General features: G+C 39.0%; 1 protein-coding gene across 2 annotated transcripts in view; it reads right to left on the bottom strand.

Moving 5' to 3' along the window:
- The window catches only part of LOC124117639, a 40,522-nt gene extending 15,758 nt beyond the window's left edge, over positions 1–24,764 (bottom strand). The window contains exons 1-4 of one of the 2 annotated variants that reach the window (XM_048395812.1): positions 24,719–24,764; positions 7,634–7,671; positions 5,020–5,074; positions 2,301–2,489 (exon numbers count right to left, since the gene is read on the bottom strand). In XM_048395812.1, the coding sequence (XP_048251769.1) occupies positions 2,301–2,489; positions 5,020–5,074; positions 7,634–7,642 (253 nt within the window). In that variant the 5' untranslated portion in view covers positions 7,643–7,671; positions 24,719–24,764. Of the gene's footprint in view, positions 1–2,300; positions 2,490–5,019; positions 5,075–7,633; positions 7,756–24,718 lie in introns of those variants that run through there. The other variant, XM_046479616.2, reaches the window with a different exon arrangement.
- Between the last annotated feature and the right edge of the window lie 2,469 nt (positions 24,765–27,233).

Raw genomic sequence — 27,233 nt, 5'->3', positions numbered from 1 at the left:
TCACACAACAAAACACATTGCAACACATCACCACATATCAAGACGCAACACAATACATCACTGCATACCACCACATATCACCACACAGCATCACACAACAAAACACATTGCAACACATCACCACATATCAAGACGCAACACAATACATCACTGCATACCACCACATATCACCACACAGCATCACACTACAAAACACATTGCAACACATCACCACATATCACAACACAACACAATACATCACTGCACACCACCGCATGTCACCAGACAACAACAAAAACTAACACGCATTAACACACAAGGAAAAGCAACACATCACAACACATCGCCACACATAATCACCATTCACAACAATCTAACACGCATCAACACCCATCACAAAGCATCAACACACATCAACACATATCACCAAAAATCACAACACATCACCACCACTCACATCTTTTCAACATACATCAACACAATATAACACACATCAACACACATCACAACACATCAACACATATCGAAACACATCAACACAAATTTACACACTTCACCACAAACTAAAACAAATCACAACACAATAAATCACCACAGACCGCCACACTTCACCACATAACAACACACATTAACACACATCGCAACACAACACAAGTAACCATCAAAGCATCAACACGCATCATTACACATCACTACACATCACAACACATCAATACGCATCAACACACATCACCACCAATCACCACACCTCAACATACATCAACACACATCACAAGACATCAACACATCTCACAAAACATCACATCACATCAACATACATACACACATATCGACATACATCAATATAAACTAACACACGTCACCAAACATAAACACACATCAACACATTCCAACACAAACTAACATACAACACATATCACAACGCACCGACAGACATCACAACACATCACAAAACAACACAACACATCACTACACATCATTACACATCACCCCCTTCCGCGTCATACCAAAAGACGTTAAAATATAGTACTTGTTGTTACCCTGTCTGGCGCTCGGCATTAAGGGGCTAAAACAAGGACTGGTCGGCTCAGAGTATTAATGTTAAACTGCGGCATGGTATCTCAGTGAGCTAGCACTAAAAAATCGGTTTCAGTCCCAACTAGTACAAACAGCCACACAAACATACACACGTACATGCACGTCGCTATATAAGTGCAATAATCTTTGACGCGACGTTAAACCCATGTCACCTCACCTCAGTACACATCAACACACATCAACACACATCAACACATTACAAAACACATCACAATATTTTACCACACATTACCATACATCACCACTCATCACAAAACAACACTATACCTCACCTTACCACACAACACATCACAAAACGTCCCCACACATCACCACACATCATACCACATCATCACGAATCACCACGAACCACCCCACCATGTAACCACGTCATCCTATTCAATCACACACCACTACATCATTTAACCACACCACTATGTTGTCACACACCGTCACACCATGTCACTCTATGCTACCATACATCACCATTTAACCACACAACTATGCTGTCACACACCGTCACACCATGTCACTCTATGCTATCACACACCACCACATCATGTAACCACATCACTCTGCTGTCACACACCGTCACATCATGCCACTCTATGCTGCCACACACCACCACATCATGTAACCACACCACTATGTTGTCACACACCATCACACCATGACACTCTATACTACCACACACAACCACCTAATGTAACCACCTCACTATGTTGTCACACACCGTCACATCATGTCACTCTATACTACCACACACAACCACCTCATGTAACCACACCACTATGCTGTCACACACAGTCACATCATGCAACCACACCACTATGCTGTCACATACCGTCACACCATGTCACTCTATGCTACCACACACCACCATACCATGTAACCATACCACTATGCTGTCGCACACAGTCACTTCATGCAACCACACCACTGTGTTGCCACACACCGTCACACCATGTCACTCTATGCTACCACACACAACCATATCATGTAACCACACCACTATGCTGTCGCACACAGCCACATCATGCAACTACACCACTATGCTGTCACACATCGTCACACCATGTAACCACACCACTATGTTATCACACACCGTCACACCATGTCACTCTATGCTACCACACACAACCACACCATGTAACCACACCACTATGCTGTCACACACCGTCTCACCATGCAACTACACCATTATGTTGTCACACACCGTCACACCATGCAACCACAAGGCTTACACGTTCTGTATAGCGGGGCGTTATTTCCACAAACATATCCTCTTCCAGGGTCCCGGCTGAGCTTCCATTTATTTGGGGCTGCATACCACCCCAGGGGCAGTTGGCTGTCATCAATGGTGAGTGAATTTTCTGTCGTTGTGGGTTTTCGAGACTCGATGTTGTCAAGTTCTGTGAAGCTTTCACACGGATCTGAATCACACAGGACACAGCTCAAGTCAGTATCAGTCAGTTCTGTTTACTGCTCTAAAAGGAGTGATGTGCCCAGAGATCTGTTTGTGTGTTTGTTGGTGTGCTTGTTTGTTTGTTTGTACCAGTGACTGACATCATAAGCACTGGTCTGTGCTATTTGGTAAAATGGCATGCCTCAACTAAGTCAGCGAAGCTGACCACCCGATCCCGCCAGTCGCCTCTTACGACAAGCATGGGTTGTTGAAAAGTGCATGGAATGCATTCCACTGTCTATACACACTCGCTAGCTAAGTAATGATGGTGGGTAAATTAGAATCGCCACTGGTGGGTCGGGCGTTGTCGACATTTCGTCCGTTGTCCTTTTTACAGGTGCATCCGAACAGGACATGTGTCTGGAGGAACAACTACGATACACAAACTGTACAAATGTAGAACCGATCTTGTGAACTTCAGGTGCTGGTTGGCTTCATGGCCTCAGTGGACTCAGTTGCTGTTTGCTGCTGTAAAGAGTTTCAAGTGTATTCAAGGCATGAACAATGGGATTTCTATATGCAGCCAGCCATCGTTGATATTTCTTGCAGTAAAATATATCCTCAAACCATGATATGACCATTGGTCTGAAACGTGGTGGGTGAGATAGTCACTTTATGAAGTACCAAGTTAGTTCAAGATGATCGGAAATACAATATGGTTGCCAGTCGCCATACTGGAAAGTACAAAACATCATCCATCGTAATCAGTCTCATTAAAATCAGATCATAGTTCTCGCTATCGCTAAACAACGACCTGATGACATCCCGTTGCGGGTCACGCCAGAACGACCTTCTTCTGACCAATCAAAGCGTCGCTTACCAGATCATGAAAGGGATAGTCCAAATGTATTTTGTAATTGTAGCAGGATACCTTTATCATATTCTTCCTAGTTATATCATTATTCATACATCATCATCATAATCATCTATATGTTCAGTGTTTGTCTTGTCTACAGTTGAATATCAGTATATAACTCATTAAACAACTCAACACCCTAATTTTCAGTCTCTGTTAATCTCTCACCAGATCTTCCCCTTCAACCTTCTGTCTATCTTTAGACATTTTTCACACCTGTAGGGTTTCCCTCAGTCAATTTATAACTTGCATTAAGCACTTCATTTGATGCTTAATGCAATGTGTCTTCTAATTGGCCACCCTGGTCCCCTACAGGTAGCTTCCTTCCATACCTGACTTCCTCCTCACTTCATGTGCTGCTGTTGAGGAGGAAGGACATTTTCTTTTCTTCAGGTATGGAATGGCCATATTTCAATCTGTTTTCATCTGCTTCTGTCAGAAATTAATATCTATATTAGGGTGCTGAATTAAATTGAATAATATAATAATATCATTTAAAGTAATATTACATTAGTGAATGGAATATTGATATAATAAAACTTGCCTGTAAAATAATTAACCACATGGTCCATGTGCTTTTCAAGTGTCCTAAAGTGAACTTATAACTGTAATTTAGCATTAAAGTTAGTTTTATCATAGTCATTAAATGACTTTTTGTACTTATATATTTAAGATAAATAATACCTGTGAACTTGCAAATATATGACTTCATGTGCTGCTGTTGAGGAGGAAGGACATTTTCTTTTCTTCAGATAGTTCCTCAACAGCAGCCAACCCCTTGTAATAAACCCATTATCATCATCTGCCTGTGTCTGTGTTTCCAAACGGCCCAAGCCAGATTATTACCACTACCCCGGTTACATAATCATGCAACCTCGTAAACGTTAACACAGGGTAATCCGAACGACAGTTACGGTCCGTACGACTGATTCCGTAAAAATGATCGTCTATCTCTTGCTTCCCTGAGATAAACATTTGAACGGAGGAGGCGTTACGCAGTACGTTGGAAGCACTGCCATACACTCTCAACCATATATGAGCCATTCCAAAATGTTCGCTTGATCAGTTTTCGAATTTTTATTCGAGAACTGTGTCAATATATTTTTCAAGCGTAGACAAAAATTGAAGTCGCCAGGTTGAAACGAGTGCGGTAAAGCTCGATAAAGCTGCTTTCTAAATGGCTGATGTCGACTTCTTGTTAGTTATTTTAGTCGTCGGTCAAAGTTCGCGAAAGCTCGACGTGACCCGTAATGTGATGTCCTACAGATCTTTGTTTAGCGGCAGCGAGAACTGAGGTCTGATGTTTCTTCTCCTCAGAAACCACGTGATCAATGTAGCTGAAACTTCACATTTTTCTTCCCACAAATGATAACATCTGAATTTGTTCAAGAGGTTTGAATCCGATTGTTTCCGATACGGGGGTATTCAATAGGTCTATAATACCATTCGATTATCATAATTATGCGGATCTTTCATCACTTCTGATTCAATATCTGGACTTCAATTTTTCGTACTCAACTTACTTTGAAGAGCTAATGATTGAGTTCAAACTTATTGTTGTTGGTTATTCCATCGAATAAAATGTAAAGTGTCAATAGGGCAAGAGATATGCGATACGTGTGAGCGACAGTAACCAACTTACCCTGGATGCAGCACGAGTGACAAATCAGCAGGAGAAGCAGCAGTATTATCGGATCCTTGAAGAATCAACATTTAAAACAACTGAAAGTCTGCTTCAAAATTAAAGTGGTGAGATTTGTTTTCTATCAATTCTCAGCTTCAGTATCACATGGAAATACGAAACAAAAATATATATAATACATCAACTGAGGGGCAACTGTTGTCATTACTTACTCATGTTATCCCACTCATGTATGCAATTGGTGTTACTCTTAATCCTCTACTGTTAATCCTTCACCTGCTATATATATTCTGTAGTATGTTCCTCATTCAGTCATTCAGTCAGGTTGTATACCGAAACGTCGCTTTGACAGTATTACAGAAGTTGTTATAAATTGTGTCTACTTTGAGATAACATATTTCCCTTACAACTGTTGAGTAGTATATTATGAACTAGTTACTGCGGACCTTATGCATCATAACAGAGAGACAAACATGGGATGCAGACAACAGGGGGATGAAGATTCCAACCAGTAGGTACATATTCAAACACGTAGGTATGTATTCCAACAAGTAGATATATATTCCAACAACTACATATATATTCCAACAAGTAGGTACATATTCCAACACATAGGTATATATTCCATCAAGTAGGTATATATTCCAGCAAGTACGCGTATATTTTAACAAGTAGGTGTATATTTCAACGAATAGGGATATATTTCATCAAGTAGGTGTATATTTCAACAAGAAGGTATATATTCCAACAAGCAGGTATATATTCCAACAAGTAGGTCTATAGTTCAACAACCATGTATATATTCCTGCAAGTAGGTATATATTCCAACAACTAGGTATATATTCCAACAACCAGGTATATATTCCAACAAGTATATATTTAATTTTCAACAACCATGTATATATTCCTACAAGTAGGTATATATTTCAAATGATAGGTACATATTTCAACATGTAGGTATATATTCCAACAAGCAGGTATATATTCCAACAAGTAGGTATATAGTCCAACAACCATGTATATATTTCCACAAGTAGGTATATATTCCAACAAGTAGGTATATAGTTCAACAACAATGTATATATTCCTACAAGTAGGTATATATTTCAAATGATAGGTACATATTTCAACATGTAGGTATATATTCCAACAAGCAGGTATATATTCCAACAAGTAGGTATATAGTCCAACAACCATGTATATATTTCCACAAGTAGGTATATATTCCAACAAGTAGGTATATAGTTCAACAACAATGTATATATTCCTACAAGTAGGTATATATTTCAAATGATAGGTACATATTTCAACATGTAGGTATATATTCCAACAAGCAGGTATATATTCCAACAAGTAGGTATATAGTCCAACAACCATGTATATATTTCCACAAGTAGGTATATATTCCAACAAGTAGGTATATAGTTCAACAACCATGTATATAGTCCTCCAAGTTGGTATATATCCCCACACGTAGGTGTATATTCCAACAAATAGGTATATATTCCAACAAGCAGATATATATTCTAACAAGTAGGTATATAGTTCAACAACCACTTATATATTCCTGCAAGTAGGTATAGATTTCAAATAATAGGTACATATTCCAACAAGCAGGTATATATTCAATCAAGTAGGTATATATTTCAACAAGTAGTTATATATTCCAACAAGTAGGTATATATTCCAACAAGTAGGTATATATTCCAACAAGTAGGTATTTATTCCAACAAGCAGGTATATATTCCAACAAGCAGGTAGGAATAAAACAAACTGGAGTATATGTGATTTGGCAAAGAGTTATTTTCCTCTTATAGTCATTCACCGTAATATAATGTTACATTTGAGTCAATCTAAGTTGAAGAACAGCCTACTGGATGCGCGACGGAGATGTATAAACATTAATTACGAATTTGAGAGTGATCATACATTGTTCCATAATTCCAATCGATGATTCAGAGTAAAAGTAGTCGGCATCAGACAGATTTCAGTAACTGATGAATGAAGGTAAACTACCCGGGAAATGAGACAACACTTAAGACTGGATTTGCCCCAAAATTACAAACGTTTTCAATACGTTACTTGGCTGAAAAAAGTTGTCGAAACACTTTAGGTCCGAAACGTTACTATGTTACCCGTATCAAACACATCCCCATCGACTATATATCCATTTCTTGTTTGTTTTACTTAAGTCACACAAACGTGGGTGTATACTTACTTTTGCCCTGCAGTTTAGTTTATTTAGTAGAGATACGGATTAATTGAAGTCCGGTTTAGACAGATTCCACTGAACTAATTTCAGCAGATAGACACCTAGGTAAAAATAAAATCGGCAATGTTTATAAGAAACTCTTAATGAATTAAGTGGGGAAAGGAGATTCGACATTGAAGTCAAAGTATAAATTTTAAGCATGTTTGTAACGGTAAACATTGTGTATCATACAGATCCTAGAACATATATTTAATAAAACATTCACCTCCATTCTACTATTAATCTTTCTCAGCTGTAGGCTCGGGGTTTCCTTAAATACTCGCACGCAGTGTAGGTTTCCCTGCAGAATGTACTTTAGTGAGCCTTATATAGAACTTTTATAAGATACAGTTAACAACTTACCTTCTCCATTGTCAAGAGTTGTACACAGTGTGGTGCTGCTGCAAGTGACGGAAAGGTTTTATATGGTTGATGTGTAACATGTGTAGCCTGTGAAATAGCTTGGCGTAGTAGTTTTCCGTATATGGTCAATGGAAAAAAAACGACGATTCTTGACGCCTTCTAAACTTCGTACTTCTGTCCAAGTAAGGTCGTTATTTGACATGGGCATTGATGCAAATGGACGATTTTATCAAGCTCCTCCCTTTTCAGCGTAAACCAGCGTATACCGGTATTGCTCGTTCTCGGCTTTAATTGATCAGGTCTTGCCTGTTATGTTACAGGACGGAGTTTACAATACCTTACTCAACGTTTCCGTTCTGTGCATTCCCTATTCCGTGAATTATTTACAGCACATATTTGATGTAACGTCGCAACTGCTGGGAGCTGTTACGCGCATTAAAAAACGTAAACAGGATCGACAGTTTGAGCACAAGGGATTTGCTGCCATGCCGGTTGATACTTTGTAAGGTGATTTAATGGGATCATGTAGAACTTCTAAAGATTGATAAAACAAAATATATAAAATAAAAAAAAACAACATTTATCATGCAAAATAGCAACGAAAACATTTAGGTCTTTAGTTCTTTCGTATGACAGTGTCACCATCCTTGGTAATAATCACCACATATGTTAGTTTTATCAATGTCAGTATCCGAACTTTAAGCCTACAAAATCAATGTGTGTTTTCACAAATGGTAATGGCAGATGCGCAAAAGATTTACATACAGCTATATTTGTTGGAACGGTTCGCCTTAACGGAGACAGATAATAACGTTCACGAGTTCTGAAGATATATGCTCAGAACCAGTAATGTTTGTCCTAGTATCATACCATTTTACTGAACGTCCGCCCCGCCCTTATAGAAATGAAATTGTCCCCGATGAAGCAAGTCTGGATTGTTCAAAAGTCTGAATCTCCCATCTCACTGGGGTCTTTTCCAATTTAAATACAATCGTTTGTTTCTATCACCAATGTATTTCAGTAACTAAGTGTTAATCTAGATCACAACCTAGGTAGCACGCAAATATTGATCTGATTGTGGCATTTTAAAGAGTGTATAGATACAAGTCCGGAGTTCTGTCAGAAGCTGTTCATAAGATTAACAGCATATGTAATATATTTTCAATAGTCAGGAACATGCTTCATTTCAGCCTCAATTGACTTTGTGGATGTGTTAAAACCATACACATCTGCAAACTTTAACTGTTTGTCCCTGGTTTAAGATAACTAAACTTTACATAAAGCAGTACAAGCACCATGGCACAAAATTTAACTTTTTTTATTTTAATTCAACTAATGTGTGGCGTTATCAAAAGATGTGGCCTATGGGCAAAAGGTTTGGCCCATGGGCTAGAACATTTTCCTTTGCTGAAAACTCATGTTTTTCTTTTGCAAATACATAAAGGTGTGTCTACAAGCATCATGGCATGAATAAGCCAAGCTTCAAGTTGACGCCAGATTTGCTGAACCATATTACAGGACCAAAAAAGATGGATTGGGGTCTCGATATCAACTGAACAAAAACTGCAATTTCGACTTTCAACATAACCTAATTTACACAAGAAAACATTAGTCGGAAGTATATGATGGAGTATTTTGTATTGGAGCCATTGCAGTTTAGTGTCTCTCGTACATCGAAAAGGCATTCTATTGTATTGGGACCAGTTATCAATTGAGTCATCCGTTATTATATTATTTTCCCATTTCGTAAAGTGTACATTTTTTGTAGTGACTTCTGAAATTAGTAAGTTGTAGAAGCATTTCGATCCATTTACAAATTTAAGTACATTTTCGATACATGGGGGTATAATTGGATTTTGCAACTTGTTCAATTCTTCTAGTTCAACATTACTTGCCTTAAAATAGTGTTTTATGGCCACGATAAGGGCGTTATATAGTAGGAAGTTCGTTTTTATCTCGAAAGATTTTGAAAAGTTGTCAAACGACAAGAAATTTCCATCTTTGTCAAGGAGGTCATTTATGAAACGTACCCCCTTTTGATTCCAGGTGCTATAAAAAACGGGCTTACGCCCAATACATATATTACTGTTAAACCAAATATTATCGGCCAGTAAATGATTTGCGTTGTGTTCCAGTTGAGCGTTTAAGTCCCACCAGGCAGTCAAAATATCTTTGTAGTAATTGTTAGGGGTAGTTGGTAGTAGTTTATTTCTTAAGTAGTTACAGTTATGTTCTAATATATTGCCTGCACCTACCGGTAACTTGGGAAGATTAAGATTAAATAGATAACTCCACTTGGATTTCGAAGTAAGAAAGAAGAGTCTTATCATTGATATTGTTTTAGCCTGGATTGTTGCTTTAATGTTAGGGAAATTGAACCCTCCATCCTTTTTTTCACAAATGATTTTGTTTCTCTTAATTTTGTCAGGCTTATTCTTCCAGATAAACTTAAAACAATTTCTTTGAAATGCATTAACAACATCAGTGTTTGGATTTGGTAGTGAACTGAGTAAGTGCTGTAGCTTAGGAATAATTAACGATTTTAAAATCGTGTTTCTGCCAAGGGGAGTAAGGTTGCGGGCTGACCAAATAGACATTAGCTGTTCACATATTCTAATCTTTTCTGTAGAATTAGTTACTATCAAATCATCAAGATCCTGGGTAAATGTAATTCCTAGAAGGTCAAAGTCACTTTGGTCCCAATTGAGATTAAGTTGGGGGCATAATTTCATTCTTGAGCGTTTTTTGGATCCAATCCATATGAGACGCGTTTTTTCAATGTTAACTTTTAGACCTGAAAATCTGGCAAAGACGTTTTATACATTAAACACAGCAAAGAGACATTGTTTGGAACCGTCTAAAATACATGTTGTATCGTCTGCAAACTGATTGATTAGAAATTCTACATTGTCTATATTTACCCCTTTGATATTTTTGTTGTTTTTTATCATTATGGCAAGAATCTCTGCACAGAGAATAAATATGTATGGAGAGAGTGGATCGCCCTGACGACATCCCCTTTGTATATCAAACATAGGCGAACCATAACCATTTACAAGTACACTGGATTCTATCCCGTTATATAATGTCATGAACCACGAACGTATTGATCGTCCAAAATTGAAGAAGGCTAGTGTCTTATCTATGAAGGACCAGTCAACTGTATCAAATGCCTATTCAAAGTCGATTAGTAGAAGTAGTCCAGGAATTTGGTGTGATTCTGTGTATTCCATAAGGTCATAAAGTAACCTCGTTATCTCGCCAATATACCTACCAGACATAAGGCCTTTTTGGTCGTCGCTAATTAATATATTGAGCACAGATTTTATTCTTTTGGAGATAGCAAGTGAAGCTATTTTTTAAAAAACTGATAAAAGTGAGATAGGTCTCCAGTTTTTTAAAAACATTCTTGGTTTGTTACCTTTTGGAATGCAAGTAATAAGTCCCCTTTTTAGAGTTATGGACAATTCACCTTTATCATATGATTGATTTAAAGATCGGATTAAAAATTTGTTGATATCTGACCAAAATTTTTTAAGAAATTCAGCAGTTAAACCATCGGAACCGGGGCTTCTATCATTTTTCAAACATTTCAGTGCTGCAAGTAGTTCTCCATAGTCAAGTTTGCCTTCTAGTGATGATGATAAATTTCTATCCAGCTTGGGCACATTACAATCCTTCAATAAATTTTCAAGATCAACATTACTAACATCATTTTTCTTATGATAGAGTTTGGAATAGAATTTTCTAATTTCTTCTTGAATTTCCTGTTGATTTGTTAAAACATCTCCATACTCGTTTTGCAGACAAGAGAAAGATTTATTTATGAAATTTTAGACTCTAACGATAAGAAATATTTGGTTGGTTTTTCCCTTTTCGACTGCGTTTACTTTTGCCCTTAACATAAGCCCTTGCGTTTTGATCTTATTAATATATTCTAGTTTTTCATTTATCGTATCAATTTCCTTTAGTATCTTAGATTTGGCTTCAATGTCGTTAGTCGCATCCATGTCCTCAGTTAACTGATTAATCTTAGATAAGAGTTCAGTTTCATCTCTTTCTCGTTGGCGCTTTTTATAAGATGAATATGTAATAGTCTCGCCCCTTATCTGCAAGATTAGAATTTCGAAAAATATCTGGTCGTCTATGGTAAACTCACTGTCAGTAGAGTCATAATTCTTGTATTGTAAAATTGTTTCCGATATTGTTTTTTTGACAATAGCTACATAGTCTTTGTCCCTGAGAAGCGAGTTATTAAATTTCCAGAATCCTGCCCCCCTGTCTATTTCAGTAAGGGTAAATGATATTGATACTGGAGAATGGTTCGACATAAAGCTTGGCTCTGTCTGAGTAGCTGTAATAGACTGGAGCATATTATGGGACACAAGAAAGTAATCAAGTCTAGCTTGCTTCAATGGAGATGGTTGGCGCCAGGTGTATCTTTTTTCATTCGGGTATCTCTCTCGCCAAGGGTCAACTAGGTCCAGTTCATCTTTTAATTTCATTATTCTATCTCTCGCCTTTGGATTATTATTGTGTTTATAATTGAAGGTGTCAAAGTAATAATCTTGAACTACATTCCAATCTCCACAAACAATTATATGATCCCTTTTTAGTGATTTTATCGCTGTTTCAAGATCGTTGTAGAAGATAGGGTCGTCAACATTCGGACCATAAAGGTTAATGATAGCTAACTTATATTTATCGATTGTGATTTCGATGATTAAACTATTACCATCATTATCTTTTACAACATTATCAAGAGCAAAGTCTATAGTTTTAGCAAATAGGATAGCAACACCTCTTGAATTACTACTATAGGAACTGTAGAAGCAGTGTTTACAGCCCCAGTCTTCCGTTACTAACTTTTCCATATCTTCAGTAAAATGAACATCCTGTAAGCAGTATATAGATGAGCGCTTCTTTTTCAAGAATCTAAACATTTCCCTCCTTGTTTTCCTACTATTCAAACCTCTACAATTTAGAGATGTTATCTTTATCTTACTCATGTTTTAAGATAATATGCTAGGAAGGTGCTCACAATGAATGAATGAGAATATCCCGTAGGCACAGTATGGTTAGGGAACATGGATGGATATGAGCAAGAGCGGGAGTTGAGTGTAACATTGTCCAAAAGCATACATACAGCTACATCTATAGCACATGAAAAACTCAGAAGCGTATAACAAAAAGTTGATAAAGATGAAAAATGATTGGTAACTGAGCGTTGGGTATTCATGAAGTCAAGGCTCCACGGATGATAACAATTATCATAGGTCACGTCGACAGCTTAAATTTAGTAGCTGTTTCATACTCACACATTTGCATTGTGTCCATGTAATTAACCCAGAAAGGTCCAGAGAATCCATAAAGAAAGTATGTGACACAGAAAACACAACACAAGACAACAGCGTACCACAGAACAACACCGTGGTACTGTGGCCACATGGCTCATCTCTCACTTTGCGCGGGAAGCACGTGCAGATTGTGTGCCTACAAATGTGCTTGTCTTATAACTGGTTATTGTTCAGTTGTTTTACCGTATAAAGTACATAAGTCTATTCATTTCATAATGAAAATGAGAGGAAAAACAAAAGCTAGCATAACAAAAACACAACAGTGGCACAAACCGAAATGAAAGCCAATTGGCGGGTAAAACAAAAACGTTTCGTCACACACGTTCTCCGAGGACGGTGTATTAACTAGTTGTTTGAAACCATAGTCTGAATAATCAAAACAACGACATATGAAATCGATGGAGTTTTTACTCGTATTTTCGCCATGAAGACGATGGAATGTTTGGATCTCGAGTTTCCAGGATTACCTCTGTACCAACGATTGGCACCCTTGTCCATAATTTATCCTGCTCACGGATAGTCGCAGCTTGGCGTCCGAGAATTGCCCTTCTTTTTTTCATGAGAGCAGGTAGGTCAGTTTGTATACTGCCCGTTTTACCTTTCAGGAGTTTACGTGCTCCATAAACTGCATCTCGGTCTACCATAAGGATAAATGTGGCAATTATTGACGGTGGCGCGTCAGGTTTGTTCGTCCTTTGGTATTCAGACTTAGGAAGCCTGTGTACAGTTTTAAAATACATATTGTCCACATGGTCCTCGCTAAACTGGAGGGTCTTGACAAAGTAGTTCCTAAGAACTCGTTCTGTATTTTCTTGGGGCTTTTCTGGAACACCATAGAACAGTAAATTAGTTTTGCGGTCATGAATATCCTTCAATATTACCTGCTTTTCCAATTCGGCTTTTGACTTTTTCACTTCTGCCAGTTCCTTACGTAGCGAGATTAACTCCTCGTTGTGCTTTGACACCACGTGGTCGACGACCTCGACGTTTTTCCTTAATTCACATAACTCAGTTTTGAATGAGTCAATTGACGTTTGAAGCTCTGTCTGAATTCGTATGTTAAACTATAAATATTTTTTTAGCGGTGAGGCCAGGTCTTTTATCATAGAATATTTCATGATGCTGCGATACCTGTGACAAAGAACTTCTCTGAAAATCTCATTTTAAACAATATCATCAGATTAATTCTGTAGCAATATGTGCTTGAGACAAATAGTTTCAGTGACCATGTCAGCGTTTGTTGTTTGTGACTTTATACCGTCATCAGTCTTCTGAGTGGTGTCCTTCCGTTGGTAGGGAAGATTTACTGATGAACAGTCGTGTCCCAGGATATTTCTCAGTCACAGGCCCATGAATACTGGCTGACCAATCAACTGAGTAGTTTCCAGAGAGTAACAGTTCGGTCTCAGGACCTATGATGATCCTGTTAATCCTGTTTTCAATATCCTGGGCACATGGAGAAGGGAATGAGCATTCGGGATTGGGAACTCGTGCAGAAAGCAAACCATTAATAACTGTATGAGTGTTCTTCTTATTTGAATTAGATTCAACCAGGATGACATCTGTTCTTTTTCACAGCATAACTAGATTGATTGCCGTGAGATCAACAGGATTGCAGGAACAAGACGGGTCAGTGTTGTGAATATGACAATGCTGAAGTACTGATAATCTTTTCTGATAATTTCGAATTGCAAAGAAAGTTGAGAAGCAGGGAATGCCAGCACAAGACCAAGGTAGTAGATTCATGAATATGAAGAAATTCGTAAATTGAAATGAGCACTCGCTGAGACATTAGGAAAAACATGATTACATATTGATATTGCCATCTTTTGGATAAGGGTGTAAAGCTAGTTAAACAGGATAGAGACAGGTGGCTGGTACCACAGTAACTCCACATAGTGTTCTCAGTGCGTCTACATTTGGCCTTTCCAATTCCCATGTTCGTTCTTGAGAGCAATTATCCCATTATCTCATAATAGTTAGAGATATTGGTAAGAAAAAATGTTAAATAGATATCCTGTAACGTTTTTCTTGACAGCAGAATTTGGAAGTTCTGGAGCAATAATCACGGGACTTACTTTCTGTACAATATGATCAACATGTATATGATTTGACAAGTAGCCACCTTGCTGTAAACTTAGACCAAGGTGTTTGTTCGATGCCTCTGTTATTTGAGTACCTTTCTGGTTTTTGGCTTGGGTTAATTTTACCTTTTGTTTCAGTTTTCTGTCTGGATTAAACGCTACTTACCATTCATACATCCATATGGAGATCCTTTCTATGCAGCATTTAAATTACATGCTGCTAGGTTAGGATCATCGACAATTATAAATAATGACGTAAAGTCTGCAAAGAAGGCATATGTTACTGTCTGTATCATCAACAAGATCATTTATAAAAAAAATGAAAAATATAATGGTCCAAAAGTGTGTGAGTGAATATGTTTTTACACTGCTTTTAGCAATATTCAAACAATATCACGGCGGGGGACACCAGAAATGGGCTTCACACATTGTACCCATGTCGGGAATCGAACCTGGGTCCTCGTCGTAATGAGCGAACGCTTTAACCAATAGGCTACCTGACCACTCCCCAATGGTCCTAGAACTGATCCCTGTGAAATACCTACATTGACAGATTCTAACTGTGATTCTTTACCGTTTAAAACAACATTTGTGATGTGTTTGATTGATCACCATCAAACCGTTTCAACAAGTGTCATGTTAAATGTTATAGATAACAGGACAGAGATACATATTGCAAAAGTTTATATAGTAGCTTGATTAATATTTATAAGTGTTTTTCCAAACTTTTCATCTATATTTATGCAGTATCTATGGTTCGCAAATCTGTCTTACAGATGTGACAACTTGACTTCCAAACTGTCTGATCGTATTCCAATCCGTGGGTTAGACTCTCTTTTTTGCGGTTGCGTAAACGCATTAAACGACGCATATTATTTTCCTTACTTCTTGTGTAATAATTGTATTGGGCATATACATGTCGTAGATTTTACAAAGTATTACAGTGAATTCTTTAACTGCATCATCAACGCAGTTGCTAAAGATTTACTCATTTCAGTCATTACCATTTGAGATCTGCTGATATACCATCAACATTAATTATTTCAGATTATTTAAATATTTTTATGCAAAACATATTGGATTACCAATGCGAAGGCTAAAGATTCCTACATGTCCATCCAAGACCAAACTGTATTTCATTTCGTTTGTGAATGTGTTGATAAACCTTTAGAATATCGATAAAAGCGACAAATGTGTTTCAAGGATATCATCCGGGTATCCACGAGGGAAAATAAGAACGGCAACACTCGCCCCGGTCAATTGTCAAAGATCAGAGCTTCTTGAACGTCCCATCAATTCTATTTCAGAAGCACACTAGCCTTGAACATAGTTTGCAAAGAGTTCGAATTAAATGAGTTATATTATTTTTTTATCTAATAATGTCTTACAACACCGTTATAAACATATGGGAAAAACTCCAGTAGTTGATACTTCATCCTGCCAGGCCGAAGACTTAAACTGAACGCCGAAAGAAACTTTGCATCAGATTAAAGTGACTGCAAAAACTAAATATAACAAAAGTTTGAGGTAAAGTATATTTAATAATGCAACAATTCCATAAAGTATTGAACAACTCAAACTTGACATCTTGTGGTTAAATAGCGGACACGAGACAAACAGAATCAGTGGGAGTTGAAAATGCAGTTGTCAAGATTTTCACTGCAATTCATTCAAACAAAAAATGTCACTTTAATGCCGAATGTGGCCGACCCGTGATTCCATACATGCAAAGACACTGCGTCGGACGGAAAACGTCAAACGTCTGACGAGGTCACGTGGCAAGTGGTTCCATTCATCCTGTAGAGCTTGTATCAACTCTTGTCTGTTTCCCGGAGGGTCTGGTCAGACTCTAGCTCGCCTGTCCATGACGTTCCAAAGGTGTTCTGTGGGGGATTAGTTAGGAGCACATGTATGTGCTCACGGTAAGAAGTCCACTACGACTTGGGCCTGGCATGTCGTGTTTGTACATAACAATCGGTGTTTATGCTGGAGGTAGGTCAGCACTACTGGACGGATGATGTCATATCTATAGCGTTGTGCATTGAGGTTTTCATTGATGACGACAAGTGGCGTTGTCTGGTCTCCACTTATTCCAACCCACACAACGCCACCTCCACCGTAAGGAACGACGTCTCAGTCGAAGTTCAGCGGTCAACATCTGTCCCCCTCACAGTCGTTAGGCCCTGTTACGTGCTGCTCGAAGTCTACTGGTAACACTGTGTGCTCAACCGCCGACCCAAAGCAGTCATTGCCGATGACGTCACTGTGAGGTGGTGGTTGCGGAGGTTTGATGATTGTTTTTGATTGTTTGTTGTTTAACGCCGCACTCAGCAATATTCCAGTTATATGACGACGGTCTGTAAATAATCCAGTCTGGATCAGACAACCCAGTGATTGACATCACAGACATCGATCAAGGCAATTGGGATACGATGACATGCATCAACCAAGTCAGCGAGCCTGGCCACCCGATCCCGTGAGGCCATTCCTGCGACAAGCATAGTCGCTTTTTACAGCAAGCATCGGCTGCTGAAGACCTATTCTACACTGGATCTTCACTGGTGGTTGCGGAGATGCAACGTTCGCAGATACCGAACTTCCTGTGGTGTAGTGAACTGTAGTCTCCCTGTCTGATGTCCTTCCTGTCTGTCTGAAAAGCTGCAACAAGTTTCCAAAGGCAACACGCCAAAGGTTCTTGCAACGTGGGCGTGCGTGGCCCCCATCTGGACCATCCAAATTGCTTGCTTACATAGTCTCGGTATTTCAAATGTGTTTGGTTGTTTACAATGTGGATGTTTGACTTGCTACTAAGCATATTTTATACCCACGTGACACGTGGATTTCTACTAGCAATGACATCACGTGGTTTTACATTCTTTGCATTTCTGAAAAACACGTGCGCATTGCCGGTAAAAAATAAATGTACAAAAACGATGCGTTTGGGCTATGTGTTTGTGCCTAATTGGGTTTCAAGCAGTACAACAATCACTTATGGCTCTGCTAATGAAGCTGCTAGCAGTATTTTTACACATTCAAGACACAGCTTATTACTGTCTACAAACTGAAAAAGTTGGAAGAATGACGTTGGATGATAAATATAATCTCACCCTCGTTTCTTTTGATATCAGATATATATACATTCATTGATAAAAGAGGAAAACAAGTCGTGTTATCAAGTCGTGTTAATATATTTGATACCAAAAGACACTCGGGTGAGATTCTCTATATATACCTACCAACTCACAGAAGCATAAAATATATGAAACTGAATATGACAAATAATTTAACCTAAAGAGTATAAAGTTTAGAAGGTTGAGATTGATATTTACAAATATGACCGTACATGTGCCATGTATAATGATTGGAATATAAGCGACAACATCTTTTCCAATTATAAGAAATCTCTGCCAGTGGTGGAGTCGATTGTCCGACTCCGACTACATCATGAACATTTGCTTGATTGGATACAAAGTGTTAATTACTTGGATTGGCTCTATTCCCTCAGTGTCTGTATAAGTATGAAAGATGACATATCCACTCTAGCCCCATTAGTTTATTGTTTTATTTAACAATTGACTTTCATCACAATTTCTTACCTCAAATGATGTAGGCCAAGATCTATACTGAGTGAATGAAAACGAGTGAATAGTTCTGATAGCTACCTAGCGAAAGCTCGTCAGATACCACAACTATTCACGAGTTTCAAAAATTGGTTTTACACGGGGGCGAGTTTAGTATTATATTTATTACCTGTCATTTTTAGAATTATACTGTTGAGTGTGACTAGGCTGACACCTACACGATCCACATCACAATATAATAGAGTTTGACAGAATAATACTTCAAACACGCCAAAAGTTAAAACCTATGAATGTATTACCATACAACGGTCCACCTTTATAATTCAGGCGTCCGTTCACAAAATTATCGGAGCGCTAAGGTTATTGCAACTCATATACTTTAACTTAGACCAACGACTGTCGTTGCGCCACATACAATCGCCATGTGAACGGGGCCTTCCACCTCAAAGGTTACAATCACGTCACGTTTACCCAATGACGTAATTTGTGGAATTTTGTTTGCAAGATCGAACGGCGAAACAATGCCATGTGAGCTCCTCTCAGTGATTAATCATCGCCACACGCAATGTCATTGAATAAGCCAAGGGATGTTGAGAGCTTTTAATATTTGTTCGTGAAATTTGTTCCGGGAGTACATAAACACGCGTTTTGGTATTACGCAATGTGTAATACCGCTGTATGTTTATTAAACGGGTGATCTCTTCACCGGCAAGTTATAAACAATTATATTTAGCACATGTGGCTTCATGTTTACACTGACAGCTCTACAGCAACCAGCTATATCGCGGAATAAGATAGTGACATGAGCGTGCGGATGAATGCATAACTTGTTCTTCACAAACATCTTACGGAAACACATGTATTCAAACAATATCACCATTAGATGAGAAAGGTCTGTTAAGAACTTCCTGAGTAAGTCAGTCACAATGATAGCGCGTCGTAATACATTTAAACCAAGTACGAGACGTCAAAATGGCCGACACGATAAACGTGACGGGGGAGATTTGGAGAGTTGCTAATGGACGTAAGGCGGTTACGTGATTTAGTCATCATTGATCAATTGGTAGATGTGTGAAAGGTGATTAAAGATGTGTCAAATAGACGCTAAGGTTAACTCATAGATTGCTGTAGACTGCCACTGTCAGCCTAGACACAGTTCGAGTCGATACTACCATATTTTGGATGTGCATTTCTTCGTTTTGTTCACTAGGACTGGTCGTAGCGAGGATATTCGTGAACGATCGTGCAGTCAAACTATCTAATGTTTCTCAATGTATACTAAAACGCTAAGTTCAAGATTAAAGGGTCTAAATGATGAGAAAGAACACTTCTGTATGTATTCGTGATAGGGAATTTCAGAATATCTGTTGTACAATGTTTGTAGATGTATGTGTAGTCGTTGACCATTAAAAAATATCAACTGAATCAATAACCTTTTTCATTCAATTGATTTTAGTTGAAAAAGTGTCTTAATATGTTTCTTGCAATGTATGTTATCGTGTATTTTACCTGAACCTTTGTATAAATAAATCAATGTATACCTGTTACCTATAGAAACGTACTATAGTCAATCCCCCTCTTGTCTCCCTATTTACCATGACTGACTGCACTTTTACCCAGAACAAGAGGTGAGGGCACAGTGAGGTGAACCCGTCGGTGTAGCAGGCTCAAATTAATCCCTTAAAATTCATTATTGAGTGATTTCAGCACAGGTTCAGTTCACTCCGTTCTACTCGGCCCATAACTCTCACTCCAGGCTCAGATAACTCCGTGTATTCATGTTAGATTCAGATCGCCTGTTACAATTCTGAAAATATGTTGTACACTAAAAAGTGTCAAATCTCTAAAATAGCTAAAGTTCCCTTAGAGTCAACCTTAATCTTTTGGCTAATCATAATGATAATACGAGGGTTATGTCAATATTCGACACATGAAAATAATAAGAAGCGTCGATACAGCTGGGTATGCCCATACATAAAGTATATGTTAGAGAGAGAGGGAGAGATTCTTCATTACATCCAGTGGTCATTCCGAAGATTACAATGAAAGTATATTCACTTACACGTGGCTAACATAATACAATAAAAAGGCATAACAAATTAACAATTCCACACAACTTATCAAAATCAAATACCGATACGGAGACAGATATCCACTAAAAGACATATGTCAAAAGATGCTAAGAGGCCAATTGAAGTATTATAGTTTCCCAGATGTGTTGATCCAGACTGTGAGTAAATTCTGTTTCAGTCCAAAATTAACATGATAACAAACCTGTTTCGTCTCGAAATAAACATATTTTGTAACGTCAAGTGAGTCAATAAGAGAAGAGAAAAACACATTTCTTTCTGATATAAGTGTTAATCAATGTTAAATAATGTGGTTGTCATGGTCGATTGTATGCCAATTTCAGTTCTGTCATTCTTTCGAGAAAGTTTACAGCATGATGAGACTTTCACAACCAGTTGTTAGGCAGGTCGGTGTTCCGGGTACAGAAAATCTAATTGCCACAGTACTCGATATGTTGATTTCGTTTGAATTATCTTAGAACGGGACATGCCAAAGATTTGTTTATGCATTTGTGAGCCATAATTGAACTCTATTGAACTTATGTACAAAGATAGCTACCCAAATTGTATTTATCAAGTGTTGATTTAAGTTCCTTACAGATTGTCATTGATTTGACATGGCTGGAAATGGATGCACACAAACATAATTGTTGCAAAGTTATTATAGTTCAGGTTGCATAAACGACCAAGAAATAAAAGTTTGCATTTATCAGTATATGCAGTAATTGTTCAAGGTTCGCAATAGTGGATTCTGAAGCAGAATCATGTACAGTGCGTGTAAAATATCTCGGTATGTAGACCCTTGATGTCAAAGGTCATTCACATCCATGAATGCTGGTTTTGTGTATTATTCTGAGCCATATTTTCACGCTTGAAATTAGATGAAGATCATAACTATCTAATCCTAAAGATATTAGGGAGTTAACATTTTGCCTTGCTTTAAGAATGTCCTTTTCAATTCTTGTTTTACAAGACAAGTTATACGTTAAACGTTTTCTACCATATACCGTAGAATGTCATTGCTAGCTGTGAATAATGACCGTACACTAATGAACTGCACCTGAACACAACATTTGGTGACTTGTCGCCAAAATACAGCATCTTGAAACCAAACTGGGAGCAATTGCATGGAGAAAAAGCTGTAAGCATGCTGCACGTGCAAAAACGGCTACTTAACCTTTATACTGATTGGTATAAAAATTTGGCAGTCCTGGTGTCAATCACTCTCCGATGTTCTGTATACGTGACTCTCATGATGCAAAGACTGAATGAACACTGTAGAAACAGAGCCATTGGACGTCTGGAAGCAGGAGAAAGTCAGACATCAGTAGCCAGGCACTTTAACGTGAGGCAGAGTACTATTTCTCATCTGTGGCAGTGCTACAGACTCCACAACTCTACAAGAGATCGACCGAGAAGTTGAAGACCCAGGGTCACAGGACCGCTTCTTCCGGGTGTTGCTTCTTCGCAACCGGACAATCGGTGCAGCATACCCAGCTAACAATGTTCCTGGTCTTCATAGAGTCTCAGCGCAACCCATCAGAAATCGTCTAAGACAGCATGGGATACGGCCAATGAGACCATATACAGCGCCCGTCCTGTGGCAACATCATCGTCGTGCACGTCTGCAATTGTGCCGAAATGTTCGACCATTGACCCTAGTCCACTGGAGAAGGATATGGTATCGCAATGTTGGTAGGATGCGTGTCTACAGGCGGAAAAATTAACGCTACACTCGACACTGTCATGAAGTCGACCGATACGGCGGTAGAAGTGTCATGATGTGGGAAGGCATATCCGTGAATGATAGGACAGATCTGATGCTCGTGCAGGGAATTTTAGCTGCTGTACGCTACCGTGATGAAATCCTTCAACGTCACCTTATTCCCGCCATTGACGTCAGAAGAGAGATTTTCCAGCAAGACAACGCAAGACCGCATACTGCACGTGTTACCATGGATTATCTTGCCCACAACAATGTTACTGTGCTGCCATGACCCTCCAAATCGCCTGATCTAAACCCCATTGAATATTTGTGGGATCTGCTAGACAGACGTGTACGACGCCGAAAGCCTCAAACACAGACGCTTCAACAGCTGAACCATGCATTGCAGGATGAGTGGAGAAGGATTCCACAACGCCAGATTCGACGACTCGTACAGTCCATGCCCAGGCGGTGCAGAGCTGTGATCGATGCTCGTGGTGGTAACACCTAGTTCTGAATTTGGCACAGTGGTATCACTGACATAGACGCACCTTAGAACATTAAAAGACTGTTTGTAGTATAAAAAATCATGTGCCTTATCCTGTGTAAAATGTGGTTGTTGTATCTTCATTATTTATTTGTAATCCTATTTCATTAAACATGTAATGAAACACTGATTATTCTGTAATGCGTTTCTTTTAGGCCAGTGTATTTGCATAACACAGATCTAGTAATTCCCATGTATTACCTCTAATGCCCAGTTCATGTGGGTTGAACAATTCTTCTTCGTGCAATAGTCTTTCAAATGTTGTGTTCCATGTTCTAGGTAAACCAAAATGTAAGGTATCAGGAAAGTCTTGATTAAACCTACACATTTTGTCTTCTTTACTTTTGAACAGTTATGTTCGTACAGAGATATGATGTTAGAGTAATACCTCTATACATTCGTGAATCAAATTTCTCATATTGCCATAACCATGCCAAGTCTAAGGTCATAGGGTACATGTTGTAGTTCTACATAACGAATCAATATTATGTTCATTTGTAATCTTATCCAGACCTGGAGGTTTACTTTTGCTCAGGGATTTGACGGCCTCTCTAATATCTTGAGATGTTCCTTATGTAGTGATTAGCAGGGTTTTTTAGTGTCCGTTGATATTTTTTCGAAATGTGTATTTTAAAATAAAAAAATAAAAAAATATATGTATATTTTTAGCTAATGGTGTGTGCACGTGTAAAAACTGTATGTTGAGGTCAACTTAAGAATATCTTCAACACCTTATATTACATAGTGTTTTGAAATGTTTCACCAGATGAAAACGTTCATTGTTTACATACCATATTCAATTCCACACAGTATTGCACATAACATTTATCTATGTTACACGTATATGACGGGTGCATGGACGATTTAAAACTAATTCGCGTCTGGCTCTCATGGCATGTATAGTCTGGAAGTTAATTGGAGGTACCGACGTTTACTAAGATATCTGAAAAAAAACTATTAGACCTACTCCAGTCAAAGTTGGTATGATATTATTAAACGGTCATACATACCTGGATATTACATTGAAAGACAATCGGTGCATGAATAAAAAACATGTCTATTTAGCTATCACTATATTTCATCAACAACCAGACCTGTTCGTCACGGGTGGAACGAGCATTCATTGTAACAGCCATCTGCATAATGCTACCCTGCGTCACAAGGCCACATGACACAGTTGAACCAATCAATTCAACTCGGAAGGTTGCACGGGAATCACGCACGCACGAATACGGTGTTAGCATTAGATTTCATGATGCGAAAGGTTTCGTTGTTAAAATACTTTAAGACTGAAAGTGAACGACGTTCGCCCTTCTTTGACATTTAAAAGTACACGAAAAGAACAATTCTTAAACAAACCGCAGTTACGATTTTGAACTCTCATAAAAAACACATGCTCCCCTGCACTTCCCTTAGGGGGCATCTCAAAACAGGATAGGACATTTTCTATTCATGCACCGATTGTCTTTTAATGTAATATCCAGTTATGTGTGACCGTTTAATAACATCATACCAACTTTGACTGGAGTAGGTCCAATAGTTTTTTCAGATATTTTAGTAAACGTCGGTTCCTTAAGTTAACTTCCAGATTATATAATGGTAACTTTTGTTTGTTAAGAATGTGTGTTTGTTGAAACGCGTGTACTTTTAAAGGGACATATAACAATTAAGTCATCTGTTCAGGTAACTAATTTTACCTATTGTTTCCTGAGTAAACTATTATCTAAACAACATTAGCTTACCTCTAGCTTAAATGTGTGGTCCTGGGTGTAAAATGTCCATGTCAAAGTAACCCAGACATTACAGACATACAACTATTATTTTGTGCTGTGTGGCACCAGATGTTGTAATCAACTAGATTCATGTCGTAAACATCTATTGTTGTAGAAATATGAAACGCCTATGCTAGAGAATAACTGTTTCGATTTTCAAACAGATTCCATTTGGCGTAATAGGTAATCAAACTATCTAAATGGATTGCTGAAATTCAATGATGATGCCAGGTGTTTGCACAAAGGGTACGCCTTTGCCGCAGATGAAGTTATGATGAAACCTTAAGCTCTTAGAATTCTTGATTGCAGGCTGGGACCTTGTCAATATATCATGTGTAAATTGTATGGACATGCAGAATGCATTTACATAAATTATTGAACGGTTTCTTCACACAAAGTAATTTTAATTGGGGACTTTAATGCCCGCACATATAATCTATGCGAGTACGAAATTCTTCAAGAATACATAATTGAAGCATTTCATTTGAATATTGATGAAATCAGATCAGAACTAGGGTTGCCACGCATGAGAGCAGGACAAAACACAGGACAAAACAAGAATAAATAACTTAAGCTTTAAACCTATTAAAATTAGTAAAAAAAATAAAATATGTTTATTGGTAATGGCAGGCTAGGAAATGAAAAAAATGATAGGTAAAACTGCTTGTAAAGATAAAGGTGTCTGACTCTAATATAATTGACTACTAGCCTCTCTATTCAGACGTGCACTGCACACTCACCCGTGCACCGCCCACTCACCCGTGCACTGCCCACTCACCCGTGCACTGCCCACTCACCCGTGCACTGCCCACTCACCCGTGCACCGCCAACTCACCCATACACTGCCCACTCACCCGTGCACTGCCCACTCACCCGTGCACTGCCCACTCACCCGTGCACTGCCCACTCACCCGTGCACCACCCACTCACCCGTGCACCGCCCACTCACCCGTGCACTGCCCACTCACCCGTACACTGCCCACTCACCCGTGCACTTCCCACTCACCCGTGCACCGCCCTCTCACCCGTGCACCGCACACTCACCCGTGCAGCGCCCACTCACCCGTGCACTGCCCACTCACCCGTGCACTGCCCACTCAACTTTACATTTAGTGCAGTCAAAACTTCTGTAATTAATACATGTTGGTTGGTTGATTGTTTAACCCCACACTATATGACTGCGGTCTGTAAATAAGCGAGTCTGGACCAGACAGTCCAGCGATTGAAATCATGAACATCGATCCGCGCAATTGAGATACGATGACATGAATCAACCAAGACAGCAAACCTGACCACCCGATCTCGTTAGTCGCTTTTTACGGCAAGCATGGGTTGGTGAAGACCTATTCTTTCCCGGATCTTCACACGTCATTTAATAAACTGTGCGGCAAAAGAAAGTATAGGTCGAGATCCATGAAAAAAATAACAAGAAGAGGTTTTGTTGTGAATTATAACATAATCTAGGGAGGGGTAACACATGATTGATCAACCACAGTTTGAATGGAATTGTGCAATCACAAGTACTGTAAGCTCAAGGTAAACAATGGTGGGGTAAGACATTTCATTTTCAAAAGTTGTCTGAAATGTCACCAAATAATTGTCAGACACACCACAAGCTCATTGATGGCGCAGTTGCCTTCAATAGCGTGTATGACCTCCGGCTGCCTCAATGCATGCTGTGATACGCCGCCTCATCGATGACGTGAACTGGAAGCCGCTGCCACTCGTCTCTCAGGTCCTGCTGCAATTCTTGTCTGTTGACGGGAGGCTGATAGCGTGCTCTAATCTGTCTGTTCAATAGGATTCATATCGGGTGAGTGGGAAGGCCAAGGCAAAACGTCAACGTTCTGCTGGTTTAGAAAGTTCCGAGTCAGTCTTGCAGTATGGGGCCTGGCATTGTCGTGTTAAAACAATGTCTCTTGCTGTTGGTTTTGTTAGAACGGAAGCACAACTGGCTGCAACACTTTGTCTCTGTACTGCACAGCGGTTTCCCTGTGTAATCACCAAATCCGTCTTCTGATCTCCACAAATACCGCCCCACAAAAAGACACCTCCCCCGCCGAATGTAGACCTCTCGAATACACGCCAGAGCCAAACGTTGCCCTCTGCGTAGATAAACTCGTTTACTGCCGTCATTTCGAAACAAGTTAAACCGACTTTCATCAGTTAACAGCACTCGACGCCAATTTCTCACTTGCCAGCGTCGAACCTGCCTCGCCCATCGCTGTCTCAGGCATCGATGTTGAGCAGTCAGTACCATACCAAAGACGATACGCTCGGATTCCAGCAGCACGAAGTCGTCGTAGTACTGTACGTTGGCTAATGGGATGTCCCAACGCTGTTGCTGCCGTCGTCGTCGCCGTTACCAATCTGTTTCGCAGGTGAATGAGTCGTATCTGACCGTCTTCCAGTGGTGTTGTCACTCGGGGTCGTCCTGTTCTAGACCTGTCCTGTGTCCTCCCTGTCTGCCTGTACCGTTGAATCA

The sequence above is a fragment of the Haliotis rufescens genome, unplaced genomic scaffold, assembly GCF_023055435.1.
Source record: "Haliotis rufescens isolate VD_foot unplaced genomic scaffold, xgHalRufe1.0.p SCAF_149, whole genome shotgun sequence".
NCBI classification, from domain to species: domain Eukaryota; kingdom Metazoa; phylum Mollusca; class Gastropoda; order Lepetellida; family Haliotidae; genus Haliotis; species Haliotis rufescens.
The sequence above is the reverse complement of the archived record's forward strand: the minus strand, read 5'-3'. Positions and strand labels throughout refer to the sequence as shown.